Below are 20,044 nucleotides of genomic sequence, written 5' to 3'. Positions count from 1 at the left end.
AGTAGGAAATATTATTGTGGGAAGCATAGTCTTTGAATTCAGTTCGATCTCTTATATGCTGATGCTATGTTAAGTGCTCAGGATACAAAGGAGAATAGTATGCTTTCTTAGTTATTTTAGAAAGTGGACCACTTCCAAGGTCATTATTTATATGTCTGTGAATTCCTGGTTTCCTAGATCAGGGTAGAAATTAAAAAGTGTGATTTGGGGAGGAAGGATAGAAATCTAGTGATAAAGTAAAAGTAGAAAGAATGTAAACAACTTTGATATGAAATAATATGCATAATATCAGAGATACATTAAAAATACTATGGTAATTCATTCTTTCTGTGAGAACTGGAAAAGGACTCACAGAGAGGGTGATATAGGAACTAGACTGAAGGATATTTTCAGCAGAAGAAAAGAGAGAGCAAAGATCAGAAGCAGAGACACAGAGTCGTCAAAAGTGTACTTTTATTTTTTTTAAAGAACAATAAAATCAAGAGAAACTGAAAAGAAAAGTGTTTGACATTTTGTAGAACTGTGTGTAGAGAGTTTGGAACATGGGGGTTAAAGATAATTGGGGAGAAAAAGCTTAAATCAAAATTTGGAAAAGGATTTTGACACTGTTTTGCTACTTGGAGGTGTTCTGCTACTCAGAGGCCTCATCCCCTAGGCCAGGTATGGGAAATAGGCTTCATCTTTTATGATAACTCTATAGCATGAAACACTCTTTGGAGGAAAATTTGGAGTCCAAGACATCCCTGACTGAAGACCAGTGTGTGCTGTGAGCCCCAGAGGATTTACCTTTCTTAGCCATATAATTGGAGAAGGCAATGGCACCCCACTCTAGTGCTCTTGCCTGGAAAATCCCATGGATGGAGGAGCCTGGAAGGCTGCAGTCCATGGGGTCACTGAGGGTCAGACACAACTGAGCGATTCACTTTCACTTTTCACTTTCATACATTGGAGAAGGAAATGGCAACCCACTCCAGTGTTCTTGCCTGGAGAATCCCAGGGATGGTGGAGCCTGGTGAGCTGCCATCTATGGGGTTGCACAGAGTCGGACACCACTAAAGTGACTTAGCAGCAGCAGCAGCAGCAACCATATGCTAACCACAATGGTGTGATCACTCACCTAGGGCCAGACATCCTGGAATGTGAAGTCAAGTGGGCCTTAGGAAGCATCACTATGGATAAAGCTAGTGGTGGTGATGAATTCCAGCTGAACTATTTCAAATCCTAAAACATGATGCTATTAAAGTGCCACACTCAATATGCCAGCAAATTTGGAAAACTCAACAGTTGCCACAGGGCTGGAAAAGGTCAGTTTACATTCCAATCCCAAAGAAAGGCAATGTTCAAACAGCACAATTTCACTCATTTTATATGCTAGCAAAGTAATGCTGAAAATTCTCCAAGCTAGGCTTCAACTTCATGTTCAAGTACATGAACCAAGAACTTCCAGATGTTCAAGATGGATTTAGAAAAGGCAGAGGAATCAGAGATCAAATTTCCAACATCCGTTGGATCATAGAAAACATAAGAGAATTCCAGAAAAACATCTACTTCTGCTTCATTGAATACACTAAAACCTTTGACTGTCTGGATCACAACAAACTGTGGAAAATTCTGAAACAGATGGGAATACCAGACCACATTACCTGCCTCCTGAGAAATCTGTATGCAGGTCAAGAAGCAAAAGTTAAAATCAGACATGGAATAACTCACTAGTTCCAAATTGGGAAAGCAGTACGTCAATGCTGTATATCTTCACCCTCCTTATTTAACTTATATGCAAAGTATATCATGCGAAATGCCGGGCTGGATGAATCACAAGCTGGATTCAAGATTGCCAGAAGAAATATCAATAACCTCAGATACACAGATGACACCACCCTTATGACAGAAAGTGAAGAGGAACTAAAGAGCCTCTTGATGAAAGTGAAAGATAAGAGTGAAAAAGCTGGCTTAAAACTCAGCATTCAAAAAATGAAGATCATGGCATCTGGTACCATCACTTCATGGCAAATAGATGTGGAAACAATGGAAGCAGTGACAGACTATTTTCTTGGGCTCCAGAATCACTGCAGATGGTGACTGCAGCCATGAAATTAAAAGATGTCTGCTCCTTGGAAGAAAAGCTATAACAGACCTAGATAGCATATTAAAAGCAGAGACATTACTTTACCGACGAAGGTCCATCTAGTCAAAGCTATGGTTTTTCCAGTAGTCATAATGGATGTTAGAGTTGGACTATAAAGAAAGCTGAGCACTGAAGAATTGATGCTTTTGAACTGTGGTGCTGGAGAAGACTCTTGAGAGTCCTTTGGACTGCAAGGAGATCAAACCAGTCAATCGTAAAGGAAATCAATCCTGAATACTCATTGGAAGGGCTGATGCTGAAGCTGAAATTCCAATACTTTGGCCACCTGATGTGAAGAACTGACTCATTGGAAAAGACCCTGATGCTGGGAAAGAGTGAAGGCAGAAGGAGAAAGGGACGACACAGGGTGAGATGGCTGGATGGCATCACCGACTTGATGGACATGAGTTTGAGCAAGCTCCAGGAGTTGGTGATGGACAGGAAAGCCTGGTGTGCTGCAGTCCATGGAATCACAAAGAGTCAAACACAACTGAGTGACTGAACTGAACTGTGTGGGAAACATCTTTAGTATCTTGGATGAATAGGGCTGACCTTGAAGTAGATCTGGGCAGAAATCTAACCAAAAGAGGTTATATTCACAGTCTTTAAGTGGTAGAAATACTTCCCACCTAAAGAAGTTTGTCTCTTCACCTGATTGTTCAGTTCATGTATTTTTTATTTCATTATAAATTCAGTATTAAAGAATGTTATCCAGGAGGCCAGAAGGAATGTACTCCGGTCCACTTAAAGGAAATCTGAAGTTCATTTGAATGTTAAAATGACTGGGAGACAACATTGCTTACTGTCTCTTAATCAAATATATCCACTCTGCAACAAGTACCAAAACTGCAGGTTTGGGAAGAATAGACTTATAAGTTCATGGCTTAATGTTATTAGCACAAATAAAGATTTGGATGGGACTTCCCTGGTGGTCTAGTGGTTAAGAATCTGCCTTGCGATGCAGGGAACTCAGGTTCAATCCCTGGTTGCAGAACTAAAATGCTGCATACTGGGATACAATCAAGCCCAGGCATTGCAACTATTGAACTTGAGAACTCTAGAGCCCATAAACTCAACTAGAGAGTCCATGCAGCTCAATGAAGATTCCCATGTGATGCCATGAGGATACCACGTGCTACAACTAAGATCCAAGGCAGCCAAATAAATAAATCTTGAAAACTGACAGTAGGTAGGGCACAAGAGAGAACACCTTGATGCACTGTAGAGAGAAAAGTGTAACTGTAACTGATCTGATTTCTCAATTGGTTAGTTTTTGGTTTTATTATCTCCAATTGGTATATCCTATAGTTATAATGTTCTTCTAATATTTGTTTACTTCTGAATTTAATATGTGGGTTAAATTATATCCAATAGCCAATAAAATATCATTGGATTATTTCTTTCTTATTAATAAATCTCCTTTGTATGTATTAAATTATGGCTTGCCCCTAATTTAATGGGCAAGTCAATGAAATTTAAGCAGGGCTTCTTCTATAAGGAGTAACTGACCTAGATTTTGAGAAAGAAAGCAGACAAGTATAAAAATATTATACTAGATTATGGGAAATGCAAGGATTAAGAGAACCTAGGCTTTAGATTTGGACAGACCTGTGATGGAGAAGTTAAAAAGCTGGAGCTTTGGAAAGATTAGAGATTTGGTCTTAAGCATTCAAGATGAGATGAAATGTGATAGTAAATATCAAATAAGATTCAAGAGGCAGGGACTGGGTAGAAAGTGAACTGAAATCAAAGATGACAAAAACAGATGGAGAGATAGTCCATTTTCCTGGCAGGAAGAATCAATACTGTGAAAATGACTACACTACCAAATGCAGTCTACAGATTCAATGCAATCCCTATCAAATTACCAATGACATTTCCCACAGAACTAGAACAAAAATTTCACATTTCATATGGAAACACAAAAGACTGCAAATAGCCAAAAAACAGTCTTGAGAAAGAAGAATGGAGCTGGAGGAATCAACCTTCCTGACTTCAGACTATATTACAAAGCTATAGTCAAGACAGTATGGTACTGGCACAAAAAGAGAAATATAGATCAATGGAACAAGATAGAGAGCCCAGAGATAAACCCACACACCTATGGGTACCTTATTTTTGACAAAGGAGGCAAGAATATACAATGGGGAAAGATAGCCTCTTCAATAAATGGTGCTGGGAAAAATAGCTACATGCAAAATAATGAAATTAGAACACTTCTTAACACCGCAAACAAATATAAACTCAAAATGGATTAAAGACCTAAATGTAAGACCAGAAACTATAAAAACTCTAGAGGAAAACATAGGCAGAACACTCAGTGACATAAATCAAAGCTAGATCTTCCATGACCCACCTCCTAGAGTTATGGAAATAAAAACAAAAATAAACAAGTGGGACCTAATTAAACTTAAAAGCTTTTGCGCAGCAAAGGAAACTACAAACAAGGTGCAAAGACAGCCCTCAGAACGGGAGAAAATAAAGCAAAGGAAACAACGGACAATTAATTTCCAAAATATATAAGCAGTTCATACAACTCAATACCAGGAAAATAAACAACCCAATCAAAAAGTGTGAAAAAGATCTAAACAGACATTTCTCCACAGAAGACATACAGATGGCTAACAAACACATGAAAAGATGCTCAACATCACTCATTATTAGAGAGATGCAAATCAAAACTGCAATGAGATATCACCTCACACTGGTCTGAATGGCCATCATCAAAAAGTCTACAAACAATAAATGCTGGAGAAGCTGTGGAGAAAAGGGAACCCTCTTGCATTGCTGGTAGGAATGTAAATTGATACAGCCACTATGGAAGACAGTATGGAGATTCCTTATGACCCAGCAATCCCACTACTAGGCATATACCCTGGGGAAACCAAAATTGAAAATGACACATGTACCCCAATGTTCACTGCAGCACTATTTACAATAGCTAAAACATGGGAGCAACCTAGATGTCCATCAACAGATGAATGGATAAAGAAGCTGTGGTTCATATCTACAATGGAATACTTTTCAGCCATAAAAAGGAACACATTTGAGCTGGTTCTAATGAGGTGAACGAATAGAGCCTATTATACAGACTGAAGTAAGTCAGAAAGAGAAATATAAGTATTGTGTACTGATGCATATACATGAAATCTAGAAAGATGGTACTGATGCATGTATTTGCAGGGCAGCAATGGTGAAAGAGACATAAAGAACAGACAGACCGGTGGACACAGGGGGATGGGAGGAGGGAGAGGGTGAGATGTATGGAGAAAATAACATGGAAACTTACAATACCATATGTAAAATAGATAGCCAATGGGAATTTGCTGTATGACTCAGGGAACTCAATCAGGGGCTATGGGACAATCTAGAAGGGTGGGAGGGAAGGGAGGTTCGGGAGGGAGAGGACATGGATGTACCAATGGCTGATTCTTATTGATATATGACAGAACACCAAAAAATTCTGTAAAGCAATTATCCTTCAATTAAAAAAATAAAATGGCAAAAAAAAAAAAGAAAAGAAAAGAAAATGAACTAAAAATAAAGCAACTGGAATGGGAAATGGCCTTGTGGAGGAAACCATGCAGAATGAGTTAAAGTGAAGTCAGGAGTGGCACAGCCAGTGTGACAGAGGAAATGCAAATAGAATTTTGGCAAAAGGAAGTGAAGGGGTAGGAGTGGATAATTCCCCAAGGTTATAAAGACAAATTAAAACTTAAAAGAGCAATGATAGATTTAATGAAATCAAGATAAAATTTGCTAGTAAAGAAGGTAAACAGCTCTCCATCTCTACATCATTCTCCTAAGTCCTATAAAACCAGCAAAGATTTAAAATATATATACGAGGTCATGCTTTTCAGCACCTTTTTTTCAGAACTATTAATCAGTTCCTTATGTGTGTCTGGAAGGTTCTACCATTTTACATGATTTCTGTGGATGGAAAATTTTTAAAAATTTAGAATTAAAAAAAATTTTTTAATTTAAATAAATTTTAAAATTAAAAAAAAATTTTTTAAATTTCTAAATCCATCAAGTTCACAAATCTTATGATCCACTACAAGTTTCAGCTAACTGCCTCTTGATAGAAAATAGGTACAATGTTAAGAAACCTAAAATTACAGCCACTGGGCCAGACAAACAACATTCCCCACTCAAGAGAAGTCGATTTCTTTCCATTTCCCAAGAAGCTCTGTAAGATTTCTGTAGTGCTGTGTAAATTTGTAGGTATGTTTTGCAGAGACAGCCTAGATACCTTGCCTGAAAACTTATACAAAATGGAATTAATGTAAGTATGGGGAAGTTTGTGATCACTTGCAAACTGCAAAAACAACAAAACATTACAACTAGATAAATAAATGGTAGGAAAATTGATTTGCTGTCCTTAGATTAGGACTTTTAAGCTTGGGACGTTTTCGTGGGAACATGTTGGCTAAAGAAGGTCCAAAAATAATATTACATTTTCTATTTTAAAATTAGCAGGCAAAAATATACAGTCTACCTCTGGAAAGCCAACCCACTGACAGTGCAACTGTCCCCAGGCCAGCAAGCATGAGGGAGGGAAGTACTGTCCCTCCGTGGGATGGTTCACTGCTAGAGGATGAGTTCTTCCAAGGTAAGTCTCTGCACTGAATTTCCTTTGGAATTCCCAGTGCTAAAGGAAAGCAAATAATGATTACAGTTTATACTAAAATGCTCAAGCCCTTGTACTTTATTTTTGAAGTCCTCTTGTTATCCTCACCTGAAGAGGATGGGATTACATTCTATTAACAGAAATATTTTTAAAATCTTATATTTAAATATAATGTAAGTAAATATTCTTGGATCAAGGCCTGATAAATCTATGGAATGGTAATAATGTTAATATATAAACTCAAGTAAAAAGATAAAAGGATATATATTTATAAAGTTTACTATTGTTAATAGATTTTTATTGTTCCTGATTAGGGCCTAAATGCAGTGATGAAATCTAATTGTTGTTAAACTATTAACCTTGTACAATAGATAACAATAAAGACTAAAACAGATTCCAAAAGTACTATATACTCATGGATCTTATTATGTAAGCATCACTCACCTTGACATAGTTTATTTTGTATTAAAATAAACCTGGCCATATGAAACGTGAAATCTGAAATCATTCATCAGTTTCACCTTGAGGAACTAAATTTAGTTTGCACAGGCAATGACATCACCTCAGCCCTATAGTTAGGACAAGTGGTGTGGTCACTGAGAGACCTCCAGTTGGATGTTCAATCTAGGCACTTCTTTCAGTAAAATGGTTCCTGGCAGAGAACTTGCTTCAGAGAAAAAAGACCCAGAGGAAAATTTCTGTTCCAAAACAAAGGTTTTGCCTAGTAGAGGAGAGCTATTTTTCATGAAGTGAAAAAAAAAAAAAAAAAATGACTGCTCTGAAAATAAAAAGGAGAAGAACAGCAGACTTTTTCACCTTCACAGTTGTGAGTCGAATAGCAGTATTGGGATTCAAGTGTTAAGTGTGGTTATCTCTAGGAAGAAGGACTCTAGGTGATTTTATCTCTTTTGTTATACTTTCCTGTATTTTCTATTATAACAACATATTTTTGTAGTCAACAAAAGACTTTAATGAGGAAAAAATACTATGAACAAGCTGAAAGAGAAAATGGAAATCAAAGAGATTTCATTATAATTTTTTTAAAGACAGATTTATGAAGATTTTTTTTCTTTTGCCCTGCCTTATATTTTGGCATTGCTTATTTTATCTGTGGATATAGTAAGTTATTTAGGGACAGGGGAAAACTAATCTTTTTTCATTAAAGCATTAACTGGATGATTCCCTAAAGAACTCCTTAGTTACAGATATTAAATGCTCAGGATTAATTCTTTTGCTGGCTATGCAAACTTAATGGTACCAACTAACAAATAAAACGGGATAGAGAAAATCTAGAGTGGATATCAAAAACTTCTTCAATACCTGTCCTAAAATAATTGGCATATTATAAGTACATCTCACTTACATTCACTCAGATACTGATACACCTAATTTTCTCTGTCATTGAAGAGTTAAAATTACAATTTTTAACAACAAAGAGTGAAACATTTTATGTAAATCAGAAGGAAAGATTCTGTAAATGAAAAACTTCTTCAACAATTTAAATAATTTCCATAGCTTACCTCTCATGTCAGAGTTTATTTTTTAACAAACATTTCTTCAAAATACACATCTACTCATTTGTTGTAACATGAATATGATGAAATATATATTATAAGATAGGTCTTAGGGCATCTTAAAACTTTAAAAGATCTTGATTCTGTTTAAATTGTAACAGGTTTTTATTGAGGAAAAGATGTCAAATATGATTCAATAAACAATTCAAGGAAGAACCAACCAAGTGAAAATACCATGATTTATCTGAGATCACAGAGACAGTGGTCCTAGTAAACATGCGCCCTGGGTCTTGGGTTGGCCTGCTAAGTCGCTTCAGTCGTGTCCAACTCTGTGTGACCCCATAGACGGCAGCCCAGCGGGCTCCCCTATCCCTGGGATTCTCTAGGCAAGAATACTGGAGTGGGTTGCCATTTCCTTCCCCTAGGTCCTCGGAATTATAGGGAGGTCATTGGGGCCTGACTTACATACCACTCTCTGACCTTGCTACTGAGAGAAAAGTAAACATTGTTTGGCAACAGCAACATCCTTGTACCATAATGAGCTCATAGTGAAATCATCTTTAGTTCATTAAAAGAAATAATGAAAAGTGAACTTTTGTGGCACAATGATTACATGTATGGACTCAGGAAACAGGCTTCCTAGATCTACTCCCTAGCTGTATAAGCTGGGCAATTTACTTAATTTCTTCATTCCTCAGTTTCCTCACTTATAAAATGAGAATAGTAACTACTAAACTTACAAGGTTATGTGAGGATTTAATGAGTTAATCTATTTAGTGCTTAGAACTGTACCTGATAAACACATATAAATGTCTATTGGGTCACATTTTTTTCAGGGGAAGCAAGCTACCATTAGTATATTATTTGATAGTATTTCATAAACTTAACTTAAATTTTTACATATTGCTCAAATTCATCCAAATAAGTACGTTTATAAACTGGGTGCCAAATTTTTGGCAGTAATGCACAACTAAGTACAACTCACATATTATTTATAGACTTTCATTTCTTTTACAATCCCCTGATTTAAACACAGTTGGAAGCATTATAGCTACCTAGTGACACAAAAGATGCACTAAAAGAAATCATGATTACAGTCCTTATTAGGTGAAAAACAATGTAGCTTTATGTTTTGAAGGCATTATGGAAGGTTAAATTTGAACAAGTATGAAAAAGAAACTTCCATTGCAGCCTTGTAAGAGTCAAACTATCTTAAAGACATAATCAGTTAATGTCATAATGTTTATGATGATATGATCTAAAAATTATGTGATTATGCTTCTTCAAGAAGGACTTTCAACAATTCAAAATATTATTAGACTGTAAAATCGTTTACCAAAAAAAATGACATATATTCTCCTTTTAGTTTTAGATGATTTGGATAGCAAACTGGCTCAGGAACAATCTCCAAGCTCAGTGAATACCAGAACACCTCTCGACATTGGATCAAGAACACAGTTCAGTCGTTTTTACTCCAGTGGGAGCAAATACAATAATATCACAGGAAGGCACAAAAATTGCTATAATGAAACTTCTAATATGTCTATCTATGATGTCTTAAGACCAGGAACCCCTAGGGGAGGTTTTAAAACCTTTTCTCCTAGAACAAGGACAATCTACAATATGTATAGGACAAGGGAACCCAGAATCTTAAAAGAAGATTGTGTGCAAAACAGTTCTTTTGGTAGTACTTCTCTGTGTTTTGACAGCAGGCAACGATCAGCTTCATCAGCTACAGGGTATTTCAAAGCAAGAAGCTTATATTTTCCAGCCACAACTCAGAATAAGACTGGGTTTATATCACCAAGCCACCAACAGAGCCCAAAGAGAACTCCTTTATCATCTATCATATGGAACAGATCAGATTCTTCTAGAGATAGGCAGAACCAGGAAGAATTCCTGGAGGCACCATCACCAATGGAAATTGACCCTGCTGACCAATATATGTATCCCAGGTGTTTCCAGGCGAATAGCAGATATGAATTTTACCATTCACAGAGTGTTTACCAAAGTGTTGGTTTAAATGCCCCCATAGATAATGCAATGAGTCCTGACCCACTTGAGAACTCAGAAAATATGCCATTCTACCATGAAGATAACCCATTTACTAGGTCTTTCTTTAGCAATACCTTTGGACGGAGCAGGGGACAGAGATTTGAACAAAATCCTTTTTGGAGCCAACAGGAAGAACATTCTTCTTCTGACTTTCATCAAAGCAGGAAACCATTTACTTCTTCTGACAGAGACTTTGAAATGATCTCCACTGAAGTAAACAATGCACTAGCTGGTCATGGCCATAGTGTTCCTTCTCAACACTGGGGGTCATTTTCTTCTAGTTATAGAACAAATATTTCCAGAAACCAACAGATACCACATCCCTGGCAGTTTGATTCTCAGACATCCACACTGGAGAGCATGGAGGTGTCACAAGGTAATAGGAACCAGTCTACTCATTTCAGCCCAGCAAATGTTTGTTCCATAACTGGTGCAAGCTATCACATGAAATCTGGTGGGTTAGAATGTTCTCCTATGGAAATACATGTAAACAAAGAACCGTACTCATTTGGAATTGCTCAAACTCTAGCATCCCCATTCAAAAGTTCCTTCCCTCACATTCCTGATGACAGAGGGAATCCTCAGAGTCCTAACTTTCAGACTCCCACAGTCACTTTGCAGAAAATTAAGCCGGCCTCTCTTCCAAACAGAAACTATACAGAAGTCACTGTGACCAACAATGTTTCAGTTGATTCTCCACCTCTGACTGAAAGCCAAGCCAATATCTTGGTCACAGAAGTAAATAATGAGAAAGACTTGAAGGCATCTGTTTTGGAAAAAGACAAAAAAATAAACAAGATAGACCAGACAAACATGACAGGTGAAATACCCCAACTTGTTTCACAGACAGTAATTTCCAACCCTTTACCTGATGTTCAAAATCCCCTTTCCCAGGACTCAGACAAGAGCAACAGGTTTGTTTTTAATGCATCTACCACAATAAGTTCAAAAAGGTTGCCTGGAATCATTTCCAGGAGAGATACCTCCAAAATTCATAAAGCCAATGAACTAAAAAAAGGTAAGGGTTATACTGGGACCAGAAAACTTGACTCAACAACTTCCCTTCCTTTCATTCAGGAAAGCAGAACAACATCACTTTTTCTCAGCCCAAGTCAAATTTGTCACCAGGAATTAACAGTAAGTAATGAAGATATTTCAAGCATTATTAAAAAGAACCACGGGAGTTCTGAACATACTGATAATCAATACTCACAGTCTCCAGAAAAGCCTGCTCATTTCGATACCAAGGAAGAACAATGTATCATGACTTATTCTACCAGCTGTCGCAAGTCAGATGCTGATCACAACCTGCCTCATAATTCTTTAGATCTGTCTTCAGGGGCACTACCAGATTCCTCACCATCAAATGATTCTTGCCTTGATGCTCCGGTAATTCCTTCTACCACGATGTTCTGGAAATGTCCTTCAAACAAAGACTCATCTCTGGGAGAAAGAGAAGACACTGATTACAAGAACCAAAATAGTCAATTTTCCCTAAGCCACTTAGAAAACCAAAAGAGTAATGATAATCACACACCTGTACATAATGAAGAGGTTAATGTTGTCAAATGTGAGTCACACCCTCTTTTCAGGGGTGGAAAGGGAAAAGGAAAAATAAGAGAACGCATATCCTACATCGAAAAATTAAGCAAAACAGAAAGTAGATCAGTGCCTACAAGTGACAACAGCAGTCTTACTGAGGGAACTCAAAGCAATTCCAAGTCTCCTGAGCTTGATACAACTTATTGTACTTTACCAAGAAAATCAGCCAAGGATAACAAGGAGCCTGAAAGTACAATAATGCCTTCTTTGTTCAGGAATGAGCCAGTTGCATTACAAATCAAAAACAATATGGAAGATCCAGTAGGAAAGAACACATCAAAAAAATTCAGTCCCAGTTATTGTGAATCAGAGAGCGAATGTTCCAAAGTCGTTTCAGACTCAGTCTCAGTAGCACTTGAAGCCACAGAAGGGATGACAGATATGACAAACACTGGATCTACTTCTGTTAGAAAAGGGCCACTTCCAGTCCTCATCAAGAGGGCTGTGTCATGGCCTTCAGAAGTGCTTTATGCCTCAACTGGAAGAGATGAAAGAGAAAAATGCTTGGTTTCCAATACAGATGCTTCTCCTATAACACTGAGGCCTAGGGAGAGACTCATTAACCCTCTGGGAAGTGACTCATCTGTTTGTGAGTGTTCTTTAAGCAAGAAACACCACCAGGAGGAATGCTTACAAGAATATACTGAAAAGAGTGGTAAAATTTCTGCCTCCAAGACAGGCATATTTTCCCATCCAAATGAACACCCTTTACCTTTTTCTTCAGATATGTCAGGACAAGAAAGTGGGAAAACTTTACATAAATTTAAGACTACGAGTATGTTTTCTGTTTCTGGTGATGAAGATAATGTGAAATGTCTTGAGGTGGTTTCAATATATTATACTCTACCAAGGAAACACAGCAAAAAATTCTGTGACCTTCTTCAAAAGTATACACAAAACATCGATTCACTTACAGAATCAACTAAAGTGGGGACTAAAACATCTCCCAGTGCTTTAGAAAAAGACCAACTGAATTGTTCTGTGCAAGACCAGTCAGGAACATCTTTGTCTAAAGATACCTCTGCTCAGGAGACCAGTCATCTTTCTCATCTCACTGAAAATATGACTGTTTTACAATTACCAAGTGTTGAGTCCTCAGAATCTACATTACAGGAAATGGCTTCTATTGAAGCAGATGTTTCTCTTCATAAACAAGAACCTAAAACTGGAGAAATTTCCCCATACAACTTAGCTAAAACACCTCCATCTGATTCACAAAGCAGGAAAGAGAAAGAGAAAAAATTGCAAAGTGAAACTGTGTTTACTTTACCAATGCTTCAGGAAAAAAAATTTACAAGAGAGAAATCTGAAAATCATCCACAATTCATTAAATCAGATGACAGTGGTTTTTCTAACCTCCCAGCCCATTCAGAAGAGAATATCGAAAACTCCCGCATCATAAGAAGTTCTGGGGAGCGTCCAGGTAGTAATACAGCCATTACAACTACTGGAAGTCTTCAAAAAGATATCACAGGCATAGTTACAGAGGAGAGCTCCAATGGATTGCAGCCTAGGGAAGTTAGAGGGGAAATTAGAACAGATTTCCCAAAAAACTCTGAGAAACCACTTTCTGACTCAGAAAGCCAAGTCTTTGCTCTTACTCCAGCCTTGAGTAAACTACAGCTTGATGAAGAGACTTGTTCAAGTGAACAAGATTTAGACAGTTCACAGACTGAACCCAGAGAACTACCTGAAAGAAGACAGGAGGTAAATACGACAGAGAGCAAGGCTAAGGATGAAATGCAGAAGTTGGCATGGAATCAATGCTCACTTCCTGAAGGAAGTAATAAAAGTAAAAAAATCTTGGCTGACCTAGAAAAAGGGAAAAGTGGATCTTCAGTTAAACACAGATTGGTAGTTATGTCCAAGCCCAGCAGAAAATTTCCAGCTAAAGACTTCTACCCTAGAAGACATGTAGCTACTATCTTTCCCCAAAGTGGGAACAGTTCTGGCTTTAGCAGTTTGTCCCTTGGCACACCAGAGTGCAACCCACTGTCCCTTGAGCCTACTTTAAAGTCCACAGAAACCACAGATGAAAGCAGGTTAAATAATGATGGAATAAATGTGGAGAAATCCGAGAACCCTCTCCAGCTTACTGCAATACCCAATAGAGAAGCTTCTACACACTTAAGTAATCAGAAGTCCAGCAACATTTCACAATTACATAAAAACGAGTTTGAAAATATCTCAGAATCACAACCAAAGTGTGAGAATTCTGAGGATGTAACAGTTGCTCAGATTTTGGAAAGAGAATCAGGAGCCCTGGCCCAACCCACATTGATCAGCCTCAGGGAAGCAGACTTCCCTGACCATCAGAGGAAGTCGAAACCCCCTTTTCGATTGGAGCCTGTAGAGAAATCTACGGTTTGCATCCCGCTGACCAGTTGTCAGCAAGGACGAAACAGTGCTTCATCTCTGGAGTGTGAACGTCAGCTACACCCCTATCGTTCAGAGAGCTTAAAAAGCGTCAATGTACATGGTGATATACTACGAATAAGCCATCCTCCAAAAGTCAGAGAGCGCCATTTCTCTGAAAGCACTTCTATTGATGATGTCCTGAGTCGACTGACCCTTGGGAACGAATTCTCTAACAACAGCGGGTACAGTCGAAGATTTAAATCTTTTTCTGAACTTCCCTCCTGGGGTGAAAATGAAAGTTGGGCTTTGAACAACAGCAGGACAAAAATGGGTCCTAGGTCTGCAACAGCTATATCCAGGCCTATTGACTATGGGATTTTTGGGAAAGAACAACAGCTGGCTTTCTTGGAAAATGTAAAGAGGTCACTCACACAAGGGAGATTATGGAAACCAAGTTTTCTTAAGAACCCTGGCTTCCTGAAAGATGATGTAATTAACCCTGCTAACCCGGCAGAGTCATCGACTCCAAATTCTCCTAGTAACCAGAGGCCAGAGGATGGCTTATCTCTAAGTGCGCCACTTAATATCTATGAAGAGGATCCAATAGACTCAGATTGTGCCACAGACACAACCACGGATGACGAATACTACTTGGATGAAAATGACAAGGAGTCAGAACTGTGAGCCTTTTTCAATGAAATGTATAGCCTTTTCACCAAAAGTTTATAATGTAAATAAAGTGTAAATATGTATGTCTATGGAAAGGAAAGATACTAAAAAAATCTAGTCTGGGCACTGCTACTGCTGCTGCCAAGTCGCTCAGTCGTGTCCGACTCTGTCTGACTTCATAGACAGCAGTCCACCAGGCTCCCCTGTCCCTGGGATTCTCCAGGCAACAACACTGGAGTGGGTTGCCATTTCCTTCTCCAATGCATGAAAGTGAAAAGTGAAAGTGAAGTCACTCAGTCATGTCCGACTCTTTGCGACCCCATGGACTGCAGCCTACCAGGCTCCTCCACCCATGGGATTTTCCAGGCAAGAGTACTGGAGCGGGGTGCCATTGCCTTCTCCAGTCTGGGCACTAACTGCTGTGAAACAATCCAAATTCTCTCCCCTCCCCACCCCATTCCCCACTATGTATAGACTTCCTGAATCCTAGAGCAATGAATTCTTGTTTAGTGTTTTCTTCCTCTGTATATATGCTTGGTCTTCTGCCACTCAGCCCCAAATTAATCTCTTAATTCATGATCCAGTTTTGGTTGTCTGCTCTATGTTCCCCCTAACTTTCTTTCACCTTTCCTATCCCAGCACAACAGCAAATCTCTGTATTGCATCTTCCAGTCCATACTCCATATTCATGATTGTTAAATAAAATGTAGGGTGATAACAATGGAGTAAGTATTATTATCCTGTTTGACTCATCAACATTTAGAAGGTTTAGAGTTTGGGTTTTGGGGTTTTTTTTTTTTCCTTTCCTTGAACAAAGATCAGGGGATTTCCATAAGGATATCTTGTTTTATCCATAGTGGAGAAAGGAGGCACATATTTGAAGTGCTTATTGTGAAGAGGAGAATCTCTAGTAAGCCAAAAAATATTGTTGTTGTTCAGTCATTTCCAACTCTTTGCAATCACATGGACTGCAGCACGCCAGATTTCCCTGTGCTTCACTATCTCCTGGAGTTTGCCCAAACTCATGTCCATTGAATCAGTGATTCTGTCCAACCATCTCATCCTCTGTCACCCCCTTCTCCTCTTGCCCTCAATCTTTCCTAGTGTCAGGATCTTTTCCAATGAGTCAGTTCTTCACATCAGGTGACCAAAGTGTTGGAGCTTCAGCTTCAGCATCAGTCCTTCCAATGAATATTCAGGGTTGATTTCCTTTAGGATTGACTGGTTTGATCTTCTTGCAGTCCAAGGAACTCTCAAGAGTCTTCTCCAGCACCACAATTTGAAAGCATCAGTTCTTTGGCACTCAGCCTTCTTTATGGTCCAACTCTCACATCCGTATATGACTACTGGAAAAACCATAGCTTTGATTATGCAGACCATTGGCAAAGGAATTCATTTGAAATAGTTTCTAGGATGGTACAGAGGGTGGCTTAGCCACAGAATTTCTGCTTAGGAAGGGAACACATCTGTGGGGTGGAGATAAGCAGACATCCCTTCATGAGATTGACATCCTTAGTGCAGCTCTTGCAGCAACGGTTTCTTGTTTTTGTTTTTCTTAGTGTGGCTTTGTTTCTGTCGTTCCCCATTTCTCCAGAACCATCCACGTAAAAATTTTCTTTATTTGCAGGATAGAACACTTTTTTCCATGTGAGACATTTTAGTCACAAGCGATAGCCGTGGTCAAGTCCCTAAAGTACTGTCATATTAGATCTGACACCTTGAGGTTCACAGCCTTCTTTGCCAGATTTACCAAACCCTTAGAAGTTAGAAGGCAGAGCTTCTAAAGGCTTGTCACTATGATTCCTTCAATAATTTTATCAAGACTAAATAGCTTATTATACCCACTGATAACTTGGCTTTCCTAACTCTTTAATTTGCCGTGCAGAACTTCTGGAGATTTCTCTTCTCCTAATCAGGAAAGACCAATAAACAGGCAGCAGTGAAGCTAACCTGATAGAACTACAGAAAAAACACCATCCTAGTTCTTATATTGTGAGGGTCAACATGAATGGATTTTATCTTGTTTGGTCTATATTTACTTCCTGGCCTATTTTGTTTCCATTTTTCTCACCTAGTCTGTTTCATCCATTTAAGGATAATGATAGGAGCTGGGGAAATGTACAGAGATCTGGAACTGATAGAAATGCAAGAAAGGACCACATTGTTATTATCCTCTCAAATACTGCCTTGTCTAGAAGCTAAATGCCAGAGCTAGTTTATATTGTTCCCATGAAACTCAAAACTAATGAAAATGAAGTAACTACATGAAAGGTACTTCTTAAACCTATAAATTGTCTTAAACTTCAAGTTCTGACCAATTCTGACCAATTCTCAAAAAGAGTGATAGTAGAATTTTAAATGAACTGTTCTAAATATTTCCATTTAAATTTGTATGGTAACGCATAGGTAACATTTTATTCTTTGTTCATGTATGTTTGTAAATTCTACCTTCCTTTTTCTATTTATCTGATTATTTAATTAAAACTTCATAAACCATAACCTATGTTTTCTATTTAATTTTAAAATATTCAAAGTTAACATTTTAATATTAAGATTCTTTTTAAATGATCAGCTTGCAAGTTCTATTTAGGTAAACAGTTTGAGCCTACATGTATGTTACAAAAGATGAAATGAAGTTAGCTTATTTTTCACTGAATTTAGCCTTTATCAGCAGTTAGGTAAGTTAAGATCAGGCTAAACAACTACTTTCAGGCCCTGATTCTCTGTACTAGAACCTACCACCTGAATTTAAAGGTAATTGATAGCCAGTGCTCACTTGCACCATTTGTAATGTTTGCTTGTTGGTGTGGCTCAAGAATCAAGAAAACAGAAAATTTATGAAAACAGCACCTTCTATAAAGTTTTATACCTTTATAAAACACTTCATTAAAGAAGTATAGCAAATACCTATGTATTTTAACATACAAAGTGCTTCTTTTTAATATTCATTTTTGGTATAGCTATAGTAATTTATACTAGTCATTTTTTATACTCATAGCTTGCTTTCTAATATATAATCTCCATTAAAGTAAATATTCACATAAATGGAGTCACTAATGAGGGAATCAATGCAAATAATTACCTGGTAAATTACTAGTTCATTTAAATAATAGACTTATACAACCATAAATTTTATGTGTGAACTCCATTTAAAATAAGGCTCAATGAGATTAATATTCAGAGACTTCCCTCTAAATAATTTATATCCTTACATTGTCAATACATTACTATTAATAAAACTCCAACAGCTACTAATAAGGTTTTTGCTGATGATAAGCTAATAAAAACTGGGAAGTACATGGGTACCTGTGCCCATCCTAGGGTTGGTGAAAGTCCATTGAAGTTTACGGTGAAGATAGGTATCAAATTGGAAAATCCACACCTATATAAAAGTTATATAGTCCATTGAATGCCAGAAGGTTAAAGAGGCCTTATTGCTAAGCGTTTATTGTCAATAATAGTAATAATGCTTCAGAATATCCAATTTACATGTATAGTGTAAATATGTAAATATTTTACTTTGAGGTTCTTTGTGACTGGCATTTCTGTGTTTCTGAAACATATAATAAGCCTTAAACACTATTGTTTAAAATGTTGTCAAATAATCTTTTTATGTACTTGCTATCAAACTTCTTCTTCAGGTATGAAATATGTTACAAGACGAGGTGCAAATTTAAAACAATAGTGTTGAAATAAATGATTTAAATGGATGCATTGTTTGACTTGAATTTATTCCCATTCTCAAATGATTGTCTTTAAGTGTGAAAGTTGCCAGCAAAATACAAAAAGGGGAGTGGGATAGACAAAATTATTCAAACAAATTTTTCTGGTGGATATTGAATAAGATCACCCATTTGAGAGATTTTGGAAAATGACTCCTCTCTTCTTCCATTTGTATCAAAAAGCAATCAACCAACAAATGGAGGTCAGTGTCCCTGGCTGCATAAGCTGCATAAGAGAGAAGGAATGAGGATGGTCTGGAACTTTTCTCTGAGAGTTGTCATATTTATAAAGGAAGAGGAAGCCCAGTGGCCTTGGGTAGTATCTGCTTCCCAGTAGTACTATAAGCAGATCTTTCCAGTTGAAATGTTAGACTTGCATTGATATGTTAATATTGAAATGTTAATTCCTGCTAAACAAATGAGTAGATTTGTACTAATCTTTACCTTTTCTAGAAAAGGAACCCAAAGCCATCTTTCTACCAAGGACAAGAGAGTGTTGTCAGCTTGAATATGAGCAGTATTTTATTCAACATATTTTTACTGTCCTTTAATAAAATTTAAAATACATTAGATCAGCTAGGGTTTTAGTTGTAGACAATATAATCCTTTTCCTACCTGAAATGGCCTTCTCCCCTTCTTCTTGCAGCAGATTCTTATCTGACCTTCATGATAAAAATAGATCAGCATAGATGACCATCTTCATGATCAGCATAGATGTCATCTCTTTCAGAAAGCATCTCTCAAGGTTGGGTTAACTGGACCTCATACAGTGTACTTATGTTGGTAGAGGCAATCTGCCAAGGGCCCTGGACATACCTGGACATTTGTTGCTGGGTATGCCAAGAATGTAAGTTCTCGATCATGTTTACTCATGCCATTTTTCAGGGTGTGTATGCAGCCATCAAACACAAGAGGGATAAGATAACATCTCCCCCCTGACAAAGGGCAGACTTAATTACCCCTACCCTAAAAATGGTAAGCCCTTAAACTTAGAGTGTACCTCTTGAAATGCAACTCACTTCAGGCATCTATGATAGGCATTTTGCATCGTCCCTACAGGACCTTTGTGGGTGGCTGGGGTCTGGGGTGGTGGGGGGCGGGGGCGGGGGCGGGGTATGGAAAGGTAGGGGGAGACGTATTTGTTTGCTAGGGCTGCTGCTGCTGCTAAGTCATTTCAGTCGTGTCCGACTCTGTGTGACCCCATAGACGGCAGCCCTCCAGGCTTCCTTGTCCCTGGGATTCTCCAGGCAAGAGTACTGGAGTGGGGTGCCATCACGTTCTCTGTTGCTAGGGCTATCATAGCAGAATTCCAGAAACTGATTGGCTTAGATATCAGAATTTATTTTCTCACAGTTTTGGAGGCTAGAAG

At 37.9% G+C, this 20,044-nt stretch overlaps 1 protein-coding gene across 4 annotated transcripts in view; it reads left to right on the top strand.

Annotated features, from left to right (window-relative positions):
- Positions 1-18,663, top strand: part of EXPH5 (exophilin 5) — a 95,320-nt gene extending 76,657 nt beyond the window's left edge. For all 4 annotated transcript variants that reach the window (XM_069554957.1, XM_069554958.1, XM_069554959.1 and 1 more), the window contains 2 exons: positions 6,602-6,737; positions 9,636-18,663. In XM_069554957.1, the coding sequence (XP_069411058.1) occupies positions 6,602-6,737; positions 9,636-14,968 (5,469 nt within the window). In that variant the 3' untranslated portion in view covers positions 14,969-18,663. The remainder of the gene's footprint in view (positions 1-6,601; positions 6,738-9,635) is intronic.
- Positions 18,664-20,044: the final 1,381 nt, after the last annotated feature.

Source organism: Ovis canadensis, chromosome 15, assembly GCF_042477335.2.
Source record: "Ovis canadensis isolate MfBH-ARS-UI-01 breed Bighorn chromosome 15, ARS-UI_OviCan_v2, whole genome shotgun sequence".
Taxonomy (NCBI): Eukaryota; Metazoa; Chordata; class Mammalia; order Artiodactyla; family Bovidae; genus Ovis; species Ovis canadensis.
Note: the sequence above shows the minus strand (reverse complement) of the source record. Positions and strands in the feature narration are given on the sequence as shown.